Source organism: Ictalurus furcatus, chromosome 11 (assembly GCF_023375685.1).
Source record: "Ictalurus furcatus strain D&B chromosome 11, Billie_1.0, whole genome shotgun sequence".
Classification (NCBI taxonomy): Eukaryota; Metazoa; Chordata; class Actinopteri; order Siluriformes; family Ictaluridae; genus Ictalurus; species Ictalurus furcatus.
In genome coordinates this window covers 10,697,744-10,710,777 of record NC_071265.1, presented here as the reverse complement: position 1 = coordinate 10,710,777, position 13,034 = coordinate 10,697,744, and the positions used below count along the sequence as shown (strand labels likewise).

At 39.8% G+C, this 13,034-nt stretch overlaps 1 protein-coding gene across 2 annotated transcripts in view; it reads right to left on the bottom strand.

Annotated features, from left to right (window-relative positions):
• The window catches only part of dipk1ab (divergent protein kinase domain 1Ab), a 28,224-nt gene extending 17,482 nt beyond the window's left edge, over window positions 1–10,742 (bottom strand). The window contains exons 1-2 of one of the 2 annotated variants that reach the window (XM_053636229.1): window positions 10,495–10,742; window positions 10,284–10,367 (exon numbers count right to left, since the gene is read on the bottom strand). In XM_053636229.1, the coding sequence (XP_053492204.1) occupies window positions 10,284–10,337 (54 nt within the window). In that variant the 5' untranslated portion in view covers window positions 10,338–10,367; window positions 10,495–10,742. Of the gene's footprint in view, window positions 1–10,283; window positions 10,428–10,494 lie in introns of those variants that run through there. The other variant, XM_053636230.1, reaches the window with a different exon arrangement.
• Between the last annotated feature and the right edge of the window lie 2,292 nt (window positions 10,743–13,034).

Sequence of the window (13,034 nt, the reverse complement as noted above, 5' to 3'; positions counted from 1 at the left end):
CCAATTCATCTCAAATACTATAGGCCATATTGAGAGTTGGTGACTTGAGTACAAAAATTCTGTGAATATTTACACAGGGTAAGTTACTCATATTCAGAGTTTAGTTACACGGCTGCTTAAGTTGATTTTCTGGTCTTCTCTGAGGTTGCCAGATTTTCTTGAGTAGAAGTGTCCAACACCCCCTTTTTTTTTTTTTTTTTTTTTTTTTTTTTAAAATAGCGTCTAACTCACTGCCTTTAAACACAAGCACATGCCTTTAAGCTTGAATATTGGAGCAAAGAAAATGCAGACTGAAGAAGCAGATTGTGTTTTTTTTTTCCTTTGCTGTCCAGTGCAACATGATGTAACAAAAAAGCAAGAGACAACTTAAAAATTTAAAAAATAGAAAAGACTAATTCGATGATGTATGAATAAGATGACTGCATTCAAATAAGAATAATAGGCCGAGTCTAATATATTACCAATTTTTCCAGTTTTGATTAAGTCGATGTGTGTGTGTTGTGGGGGGGGGGGGGGGGGGGCACACTAGTAGTGAAATGGGAGTTGAATAAGATGTCTTTATTGTCTGCCCCCATTTCCACTCATGTACAGAAAGCTTCACCCCCAAACTTATGATAGTTCAACTGGACTTAGCATGCTAATTAGAGTTACCATCAGTAAAAACTCATCACATCACTTTCAAACGCATGCAGACATTCAACTGCTTGAAAGCCAACTTACAACTCTACAAACATGCACCCTCTCCTCATGATGATTTATGATAATGTGAAGTAGGGATTGGCGACATGGACTTAAAACTAGATCACGATATTCTCTGGTATTTATTGTGATAATGATATTAGTGACGATATAAATATAGTACCATGCACCACTGTTTTTAGCTACAAGTGATATCTATGATCTTGAGAACCTCAGAAACACAAACATTAATCTAAAAATAAAACTGATTTTCTGTAACCAAACCAGTTCCAGATTGTACAGGTAGCTTCTCATTTAGAGATCAACTCCTCCTCAGCTTCATGTCCGCCTTCCGCCATACTTGTTTTCACTCTGCACATGAGCTGCGAATGGGTCGCGGAACGTCACACACAGAAATACGTCATCAACTAGGCTTTATTGTTATTATCACGGGAAGACGAATTCTTATTGTGCGGAGAATTTCTACCGGTATATTGCAAACAATAAGATATCGCCCATCTCTCATGTGAAGGGCATTAGGGGGAGGTGTCTATATAATGACTGACAAGAGACCAACGCACATGTAAACAAACCTTCCGGACCTTCTCAGAAAGCAGGTTTCCAAGCTGGGTTATTTTTTCAGCTTCGTAATACACTTGTTCTGAGACAATGACTTAAACTGTTAATTTAAAAAAAAAAAAAAAAAAAAGCCTTTTACACAATTTTCCACATTATTCCTACTAGTAAGAAATGAAAAATATTGACTATTGCACCTTTAAGTCCGTAGTCACGAGTGAGGTCTGCATACTGATGCACAAAATTTCAGACAAAAACAAAAACCTGCAGCAGCAAGTTCAAAGTATCCCAATTCCATGGGAAATCTGCAGAGTTGGCAACCCTGTATCCCTGTATCACAGCATGCCTGTGCCTCTTTCTCCTCCCAGGAGATGCGCTTGTTGATGGAGATGTCACATAGGCAGCATGGGCCACTAGGTAGTCTGATTAATCTCGTCTCAGACAACCAGCAATCATCCGACCCAGCCTTCCCACTGGCAAAATTCCAACACGACAGCATCCGCCTACAAAGTGGAACCTGGTCAGGTCGTGAAACTTCCCACACAAAACAACCCCTAGAGATCAACATATACATAACAAGCATCTCCCACAAGTATCCCAATGTACAGTACAATACATTAATTTATTTTCAGATGAAAAGAAAATGTTTTGTTAGCAGAGTGCTCTCTTGCTCAGATCATATAGATTTATTTCTGCTAAAGCTACAAGCAAAGGTTTACGGCTTTGTATTATGTCTGAACAGGTATTGAATTGTTTATCCTATCCGTGTTATGACTTATCAGTGAAATCACTGCTATTCCCTAGATTATGTATTTGCATTGTAGCTGCAGTATAACATTTCTAACTGCCCAGTCTGTGCAACCTCGTTTAGTTTGTGACACAGTTCCCTGTGCTCTGAAAGCTCAGTTCTCAATTCTCATGGGCAAAGAAAAAAAGGAGGCTGGACGACTGGCAAAGCCTGTAGCCCAAAGCAGTGTTAAAATAAGGCTCCCATTCAGAGAGTGGCCCTGAACTAATAAGAGACTAGCATGAGCCTGGTGTTTTTACCACGTTAACCAACCTAAAACTCTACACAGAAGTAAAGTCTGAATAATGGGTGAATTCCTCTGCATGGACAAAAAAAAAACCCTAAAGTATAAAGCGCTACAAAGACATTTTTTATAGAATACAAACCATTAAAATGTGAATATTGAAACAGACCATACAAAAATTGAGGTCATTTAATTTTTTCTGTCTATTTCCACTATATGTTTGCTTTTTGCTGCTAGGTGTCAAAGGCTTATTTCAGCTCAAAAACAACAAAAAAAAAAATGCTGATCTGCTGCCAACATTTCCTCTAAGCGGGACTTAAATCAACTTCATACGGCACTATAAATTCATTCTGTGCATTTTGTGTCATGTTGCATCAACAACGCATGACATTTGGTGCATAACTTAAAGAATTTCCCAGTCAGCTATAATAAGAAATCGAAAATACGTAGATCAGTAGAAGAATTTATAGATCCTTGGGTCTAGAAAGCCCTTTGAGATTTGGACTTGTCTGGACTGGAGAACATGTACCTGCTTCCTGATTTGTGCTTTGAAAGCAAGTCCTCTGCCCTTCCTACATGGCTGACTGCTTAAGAGTAATTTATTTATCTGGTCCAGAGTCACTTAAACAGAGACCTGAATGTCCCTAGAGGAGACGTGAAACGTTAAGAGAAATGTGAATATAAACCTGTCACAGAAGAGTTGATTTCCTCCCAGTGGTAAACAAAAACGGCAGCTAGAAGACTGAAACAGAATCAAGATTGTGGGCTCCGTTTTACATACAGCCATCTTTCTGTATAACATTACAATCAATCCATTGTAAACCATACATGCTGCAGGCTAACTTGGTTCCTAGACCCTTCCATATTATCAGCTTTCCAAAATCTTGCCCCAGTCCCACAAAATGATACAAATATACATAGCCAAGGAAATACTTAGCACTTGTATAGTCCTACCTAATACACTGATGTTGCCCTTGATTGTAAACATCTTCAGGGAAAATCCTGATGTAGGCCAGGAATAAATATTAATATGTACTCGATAACAGTATTTCAGTGGTAGCTGGTCATGATATTAACTGATCAGACAAGAGATGTTCAATTAAACTATTAGGTTTGAGCAATGCATTATATATCATGATGTCTCATTGATTGCATATTAGGAATGATGTGAGGAAAACTATTAAACACGCACACTTAAAGGAAGATACTACCCGCTACTGCGAGTGTTTCAAGCTCTCAATGCTATTGTGCTTCATCCCACGTTTCCTCTGAACACCAAACATGGTGAACAGAAAGTTGTAACACTTTCATTCAAACCAAAAAGCACTAAACCTATGGTTCGGTCATCTGTCCTTTTGTGGAATTTGTACTTTGATTGGACAATGTGTGTTTAATATAACTACTTTCAGTTTCTCCTTTAAAAAAAAAATTTAGTGGAAATTAAATCTACTATCTTGACATGACAGTCACTGATAGGCTGAATGAATCTCCCACCTGTGCTATGCAAAATCGGTTCTTCATACCATCCTGCTACCAAGAAGCCTGGAACAACCACCAAGCCAGTTTCCTTAGAAAACTACAGAAGAGTGCATCCAAGAGAACTTATTCTGTTTTAAATGCAAAGACTACATTTTTACTGGTTGTTTCACTGTTCGCTATATTGATGACTCAAAGTAATTATTCAGATACTTTGAAGGAATACTCACTTTACAGAATTTCTGTAGCTCTACCTAAAATTGCACAGTACTGTATGTACAGGGTGTATGTTGTACATTGTTGTATAGGTTGAATATAGGTTGTAATATAGGTGCTCATTGAATTCTCTTGCTCTAATTTGACAAGACAGAGTCCTGTGTACGGGGTACATTTATGGAATAAATAGATTTTGATCCATAATCTCTCCAGACAGAAGCACGTCATCCAAGCAGGCCGTGAAGGCTTTTTTAGCTTCCACCTTGCTCCCATTAAGAGTAAAGTGGGCCAGAAAAAGCCCATTCCCAGGAAACTACTGTCTCTTTCATTGACTTTGAGACATCACTGCTCACACACTAGGTCATGACATAAATTTAAGATAAGAGGAAATAAGAATCAACAACACATCCATGGATGACTATGGCGGACATGCTGAAAGAACTGCGTCCTCAGACTCCGCTGACTGAGATTGAGATTGGTACAGCAAACATTGATATAAAAATGAACTTTTCCTTTCCCTTTGTTTATTACAATACACATAACAGGCTGCAGTCTATTCTGAACTTATCTGGAGCCCTACTTCCTCTGAAGACTGAACACTGTCGGGGTTGAAAGTAACAGCCATCTGATCACCCTTTTAAACCACTGTAGGATAAGAGCTTACCTATGCTGGCGCCAGATCCTGACACACTTCTACTGCTGTGGCTCCTCACACTCTGATTTATGATTCTGATGCTCTACTACTGCTTGGAGCTTTCTGTCCTTATGCTTAAACCTCTGCTGCTGTGGATGGTCCCACATGGATTCTCTGAAATATCTGCACTTCCCAAAAACATCAACCTCACAGTCTGCTTGAACTAATGATCTGATAAGATAGACCAGCAGGTTTGTTACTGTCATGCAAGGGGTCTGAAGTACTTGACAGTAGTAGCTGTGCAGGTAAACTGGACCTCACCGAGAAAGAAAATAGCGATGCGTTTTAATTTAAGCTTAATTAGTTAGGCTCATTTTCCCATACAAACAAAGGGTATGTAATGTGGTGTATTATACCACAATGTGTATGTTAACAGATGTTTGGATGCTACACAGGAAACTACCAGAAGAAACTCACTAATTCCCAATTACTGTTACCAATACAAATCACACACTATTGTTTTACACATCACAGGCCTTTTCAATGTCCAGGAAATTTGTATAATCCACTTTTACTTCCACCCCAACAAAAATCAGTACAAGATCAACACTGTAGTTGTTGAAAGAATATTACAGAGCAACTTCTATGGCTTGGATCACTCCATAAAAACTGCAGACATATAAATCATCGGCAATAAAATTTAACATTGCAGTGAATATTGTTAAATATCATGATTACTGCAAGGTGTTCCAACTTGAGATATAGGCAAGATCATTTCAAGGTCATCCTGTTCCTAATTACTGCAAAAAACAATGTCTTTCTAAATTCTCCCCATTAAAAAAATTCTCCCCATTCTCCCGTGTTTGAAATTGTGACGCACCTTGCCTTAACTAATAAAGTAATTATTTTTTACTTCAGTTCCTACCCTTTCCTGTAATGGAAGTCTTTCTATTTTAGTACAGAGACTAGTTAATAATTATCTGTGGGAATGGTTGCGCAGGGTCACGGCACGTTTTGGGTGCGAGGTGTTTTAAAAGTGGTTGCAAATGTAGCCATTGGTGTCTGCATGGGTTACATTCAAACTGTTTTAATAAAAACAGGGTTCACATTAGTAACAACAATATTTCTTTGTCAGTCAGTCAAGCACAATTTATGGTATTTAAAAAAAAACAGAAGAAAATTACCAGAACTTAAGATTATACAATCCCAATTCTGAAAAAGATGGGACAGTATGGAAAATGCTAATGAAAACAAAGAGGAAGGATTTGTAAATGTACTTTGACTTGTATTTAAACAAGAAAACGATACGAAACTGCATAGTTTTTTTAAGATAAATGTTTATTTTGAAATTGATGCATGCAACCTCTTCCAAAAAAGTTGGGACGGGGCAATTTAGGACTAATAGCGACGTGACAAGTTGAAATAAGGTGGTGATGTGAAACAGGTGAGGCAATCGTCTAATCACAGTTTATAAGGAGCCTCCAAAAAAGGCCTAGTCCATCAAGAGCAAGGATGGGTCAAGGCTCGCCAATCTGCCAACAGATGCGTCAGCGAATAAACCAACACTTTAAGAACAACATTCCCCAAAGTCAAATTGGTAGGATTTTGGGCATTTCACCTTCTCCAGTGCACAATATAATTAAAAGATTCAAAGAATCCGGTCAAATCTCAGTGCGTAAAGGGCAAGGCCGAAAACCACTTCTGAGTGCGCGTGATCTCCGATCCCTCAGAAGTCACTGTCTTAAATACCATCATGAGTCTGTAATGGATATCCTGACATGGGCTCGGGAAAACTTTGGTAAACCTGTCAGCCAGCACCATTCGGCGCTGCATCCACAGATGCAAGTTAAGGCTTTACTATGCAAAGCAGAAGCCATACATCAACACTGTCCAGAAGCACCGCCAACTTATCTGGGCTCAGTCTCATCCGAGATAGACAGTAGCACAGTGGAATTGTGTTTTGTGGTCCGACAAGTCAACATTTAAAATAGTTTTTGGACGAAACAGCCATTGTGTTCTCCGGGCCAAAGAGGAAAAAGACCATCCAAGCTGTTAATATCTGATATGGTCTTACCTTAACATCCTAGTGATGCACTCTGTACCCAAGAAAATCTCAAGTGTTCTGAATCATTCTTTCTGATTGGATCAAAAATAGACTTCATGTAGACTTTGATGCTCACCTACAAGACCTTGTCTGGAACAGCACCCTCCTACCTCAACTCTCTCCTGAAGGCTTATATTCCCTCACGCAATCTGCGATTAATCAACAACCGATGCTTGGTAGTACCTACTCAGCGTGGCTCAAGGTTCCTTTCAAGAACATTCAAACTACCTGTTCCTCAGTGGTGGAATGAACTTCCAACCTAAATCCGGACCACAGAATCTCTCACCATCTTCAAAAAACAGCTAAACACCCACCTCTTCCATGAACACCTAACCAACCCATAACCCATTAAAAAAATAAATAATAATAATAATTTACTCTGGCACTTACACCTCTACTCTGCACACTTTGCTTCTTCTGGAACTCAATTAATGGATCTTGTATGGTAGCACTACTTGCATTGTTCTCTGCTTGATATATCGCTTTGCTTGTATTTCCTCATTTGTAAGTCGCTTTGGATAAAAGCGTCTGCTAAATGAATAAATGTAAATGTAAATGTAGACTAAAAGTTTATCTTGAAATATTCAAGTTAACGGATCTTGAAATTGGTCCAAATTTCAACTTGTAAAATGTTTTCCTATTTGTTAACATTTTTATTGATAAATTCATTGTTATTTTCATGTCCTTGTTGCATGCGCAACACAGTAAACGTGACACCTCATAACTCATGTTACGCGAAGTGGAGATGTTATCCTTTGACCCAGATGCTATTATGTCTGATGGTAAAGTCAGTGTAAGGGTGGGAATGTTCTTCAAAATTCCTTCTTCTATGCTCATTTTACCCTCATGTCACAATTTGGCTGCAGTTTTCATGGAGTGACCCAGTTATATTACTGTTGTCTTTCCCCCCCTTGGGCAAACCGCTATTGTGTCACCAGCTGCCAAACACTCTGTTATAACCACAAGCAACAAAAATCTAAAAACAAGAATAAATGTGTACTTGAATGTTACTGCAATTTTAACAAAACTAGGAAAAGTGCTGTTAAAATGACGTGTCTTTAATCAAAAAATTTAACAGGTTTGGGTTTTGTGAATTTACTTTGGTTTTTTTTTTTTTTTTTGGGGGGGGGGGGGGTTTGGGGGGGGGATGCACTTGTCATGGCTCCAGAAAATAAACGCAATGGTACACGTTTGCATAATGTGTCTGATATTTAGACAGCTGGATTGTGTTTAGAATATTAATGTGTTCAGGGTATCTGCAGACTCTTTCCACTGGAAAAATCCAGATCCATGATTGCTAAAAAAAACAAACAAAAAAAACAACAACAACAACAACAACAACAACAACAACAACAAAAAAAAACCCCAGCAAGCGATGACAAAGTAATCGGATGTAGCGCTCCATAAGCCCCACAGATGTGTGTGCAGCAACTTTGCAAAAGCTGCGTTAATACAACTCTTTGTATTTTTCTGTACTCAGCAGAACCCATTACTGAAAATCTCCTCTGACAAATTACTGTCATTTACAGTAAGACATTGTCTGATTTTTCATTGTCTGATTGTCGGTTTTCTATCTGAGCTGTGGGACAACTAAGCATGTTATCAGATAGATAGACAAAGAGTGAAGGAGGTTTTAAAAAAAATAATTTGTTTAATCAAATAAGCTGTGTCTCCAGCTCAAGGTGATCTTGTTGCATAGCTCACAACATTTCCTGGAAGATTTGCTGATAAAGGAGCACTGTTTAAATGCTTTAAATGACTCAGATCTTATCAAAATAAAATAATTTGATGCATTTAGAAGTCATTTTCACTGCTTGGCCTGAAAAGCTACTCAAACACAGGTGAGCTGGTCAAACTGGTAGACCATCTTTGTCAGTTGGTAAGTGCTAGTAGAAAGGAAACGGGTTTCTGAATTTCCTCTACAAATGTTAAATCATTGACAAGTTATTTTTGTTTGTATTTTTTGTAAGTCAATAACCAACAGGAGGTGACTTAGTGGTTAGTATGTTTGCCTCGTACCTCCAGGGTTGGGGGTTAGGGTTGCCTCTGCCTTGTGTGCACAGAGTTTACATGTTCTCTCCGTCCTCTGGGTACTCAGGTCTCCTCCCCCAGTCCAAAGACATGCATTGTAGGCTTATTGGCATTTCCAAACTGTCAACTGTGAACGGGTGTGTGAATGTGTGTGATTGTGTGTGATGGTGTGTGAATGTGTGTGCCCTGCGATAAGTTGACACCCTGTCCAGCGTATCCCCCACCTTGTGCCCAGAGTTCCCTGGGAAAGGCTCCAGGCTCACCATGAGCTTGTGTAGGACAAGTGGTGTGGGAAATGGATGAATGGAACCAAACAGCAAGGCAATTAGACAAGGATTGATCAATTGAGTCAAGGAAAAGGAAGCTGGAGAAAATGAGCAGATCAGCCTGAGCTTTGACAGCTGGTAACTGGTCAGATGAAGCTGGATTTTTCAGCTGGGTGGTGCTGCTCTTTAACTCCCACCAACTCCAGTCAGTTCTGCCTGACTGTAACTTTGGTCTGTTGGTCTGAATTCACTTAATCCTCTCAGAGAATGAGTGAAGAATTAGCATTAGTGTACAGTATAAGCTTGCCAGCTTCACTAACCAGGATGGACGGGGTTGTAGGATAACCAAGATAGACAGTTTGTTGATTAAATAAGCTGTGTATCTAGTTCATGGTGACATTGCAGTACATGATTTAAGTACTCAACTCAATTTTTAAAAAAATATATATATACTTTGGTAAAGGAACATTACTCTAGACTCAGGTATGATCAGAATCGAAATAAGATAAAGAGTCAGACTATGTCTTTGTTACTCCGCTCCTCAATTTCATTGATGTTGCTCTTGAACGTTATGTGACAGGATATTACTGGATGCTATAAAAGCAGAGCGAAAACTGATCTGTTTGTTTGTGTACATCCGCGGTTCAGTATTGATATATGAGAGAGAGAGAGAAAAAGAGAGAGAGAGAGAGAGAGAGAGAGAGAGAGAGAGAGAGCATTAGACTCTGTAGGTAATAAAAAAAAGAGCTGCTAATCAAGCTGTCACTCGTGTAAAACATGCTACAGCAGCACGGTGGGATATTCTAAGTCTTCTCTTGAACTCGTTTTTCACAGCATTTCAAAGAAGGCAAAGGGAAATATTGATAAACGAGCTAGCTAGCTATAAAGTCAGTATTATCCATCAGCGCTGTTGCTACAGCAACGGCGCGTGCGCAGGGCTCGAGGACGTGCTTTAGCGACGTAGCAACCTCAGTTTGGTGACAGCTCATCTCCTATCTTGGGTGAACCGGCTGTGGGGGTTAAAAAAAATAAAACCAGCGAGCTAAATTAACGTTTATTATTCATATGTGTTCTACAGAAAATAAAAACGGATCTAAAACGGTTATGAGAGAAGGTGAGTCGCAGCACGGAGGACCAGGGAGCCGAGGAAAGTTTCGACATGAGAAGATAAACCTGTGCTAATTACACTGTGAAATCGAGTAAAAATGGTGCAGAAGGAATCTTAATCCCCTCAGAAAGCACCACTGGTGGAGACGATGAACGGTTCCTACCTGTATGTAGATGTGCTTCCTCAGCCAAATCCACGGAATCACATTCCTCGCCATGACTTAAACAGCTCATTTCACAATACTAACCTGTTCCCCCCGCCACCAAAAAAAAAACACCAATAATAAATGGTTATTTATTACAGTGTTACAAACACCCGGAAAGCTTCTTTTTTTTAATACATGCAGGTGAATTAATGAGAGTGAGAGCACTTACTGAACTGGAGTCCCTCACGCCGCCAAAACACCGTATGTGTGTGAGTGTGTTTTACATTTTACCGCTAGATGAGGCTAAATACTCTCAGCCAGGCTTCACCAGACCAAACTGAGCTGTTAAAAGCCAGCCCAGGGCATGTGGTCCTGCTCAGCCTCTGAGCAAACATGTTAAACTGGCCTGCGGTTATATCACCGCTGCATTAGCCTAGCATTCATTTACTCCTATTTAAGACCAAATGTTTAAACAATATCACCTCAGGCATAAAGTTTATTATTAACGCTCAGCTAGTTCATCAGGCACACTGAGGGGCAGCTGGTACAATCAGGCTTATGGGAAGCCAAACAACTCAAAAGCTGGTCCAAACTAGTGATGTGTCGTTCATGAACGAATTTTTCATTTGAGTCGGGAACAACGAGTTGCCTCAGAGAGGGATTCGTTCATTTTGTGTCGACCGCACATGTGCTGCAACATCCACATAGGTTCTGTATAGGAAACAGAAATGATTAGTTCACCTCTCGAGTCTTCGGGTTCAAGTTGATCATTCGTCACGTCACAGCCTCACTGCATTCAGCCTTTGGGGCGGTCACGGGATGAACATTCATTTCTGTTTCCGGTACTGCATGGCGCATTGCCTATGGGGCGGTCACGGGATGAATGAACAACTCGAACCCGAAGACTCAAAAGAACGACTCGGATCGGGACCTGGGATCGGCTCCAGGTTTCCCCGTGACCTTGAAGAGCATAAGCGGTATAGAAGATGGATGGATGGATGGATGGATGAAATGAACGAAATGACGTGAAAAAATATTTTGCTGAACGAGATTCAAAGATCCGAGTCAGTAAAATGATCCAAACTCCCCATCACTAGTCCAAACTGAGCTACTCAGAAGAACTGCACAGCATGGACCAATAGAGGGTATGCATTGATGTCACTTTCCCATCGGAACATGCCCCCTCGGCCGGACTGAGTGGCAAAACATCCAGCAAAATGGCTGGTTTTAATAAGGGGAGCTGTGAAAACATTAGTATAACTAACATATATCAGCTTAAATTAAAGGCAGTTGGACTCGACAGTGAACCTTACAACATGGACATTGGCATGTGGCCAGAAATCGGTTTTCCCGACACTTTGAGATGCACATCGCAAAATAAACTGGGAGAGAAAATATATATAATCATTTGATTACTTACAAATAGAGTTATTGTTATGTCTTCCTGCCCTTTAAAGATAAACAATCTGAATATGATTAATATACACTTCAGTGAGACCTCTGAAGTTTTATTATGCTCGTAAACCGTTTTCTGCTGTGTGTCTATTATTGTTTCTTTCAAGGGCTTCGTCAGTTTCGTTAAGCATTTTAGGGCTGTTTAAAATAGTTTCAAATATTCTGTTATAGGAACTGTTGATAGCAGTAGTATGAATTTGTGCTGTGCTGCTCAGTGGGTCGCGCAGGTCTCATGACATGCACTGGAAGGCCAATAAAACCATGCAGCATGGTTAAAACCCGCCCGCACCTTATCAGTTGGTCCTTCTGAGTAGCTGTTTGACCAGCTTTTGAGTTGTTTGGCTTCCCATACAGGCTAGCAGTGCTAAGACAGGGGGTGTTTAAAAATAAATAAATAAAGACATATATAAGGTTTAGTTTTTGGCGTCCACATCAGATGATTTGCTGTTAACAAATGTTTTAAGGTGGATTATTTTCAGACTTTTGGTTAGAATGGTATGAAGAAGGGATGCTGGGGCTGATTTCTGTCTAGCCCAAACTATAGATTCATACAGTTGGAGGAGAAACTAAAAGCAGATAAATTATGCACATTGTCCAATCAAAGTACAAATTACAGAATTGAAACAATCATGAATGCAGCTATCCGTCTTTAAGTGTTTGCATTTGTCTGTAATAAGTTTTCCCCATATTGCTGATGAGACCTCATAATATATTGCTTTGCTCAGCCCTAATAGTTTCCTAATAGTTACTCAGCAAAAAAAGAAACGTCCCTGGAGACTGTATTTTAAAGATAATTTTGTAAAATGCAAATAAGCTTTACAGATCTTTATTGGAAAGGGTTTAAACAATGTTTTTCATGCTTGTTCAATGAACCATAAACAATTATTGCACATGCACCTGTGGAACAGTCCTTAAGACACTAACAGTTTACAAGCGGTAGGCAATTAAGTCAGTTACAATAACTTAGGACACTAAGGAGACCTTTCTACTGTTTTCTACTGAAAACACCAGAAGAAAGATGCCTAGGGTTCCTGCTGACCTGCGTGAACATGCCATAGACCTGCTGCAGGGAGGCATGAGGACAGCAGATGTAGCCAGAGTGCTACAGGAAGGCCAGCTGACCATCCTTGTAGTGGAAAATGACACGTAACCATGTGTTCCCCCAGACGTGATCGAGAACTTGCAAATGCCTTGGTGGAAGAGTGGAGTAACATCACACAGCAAGAACTGACAAATCTGGTGCATTCCATGAGGATGAGATACACTATAGTACTTAAAGCAGCTGGAAGCCACCCGATATTGACTGTTACTTTT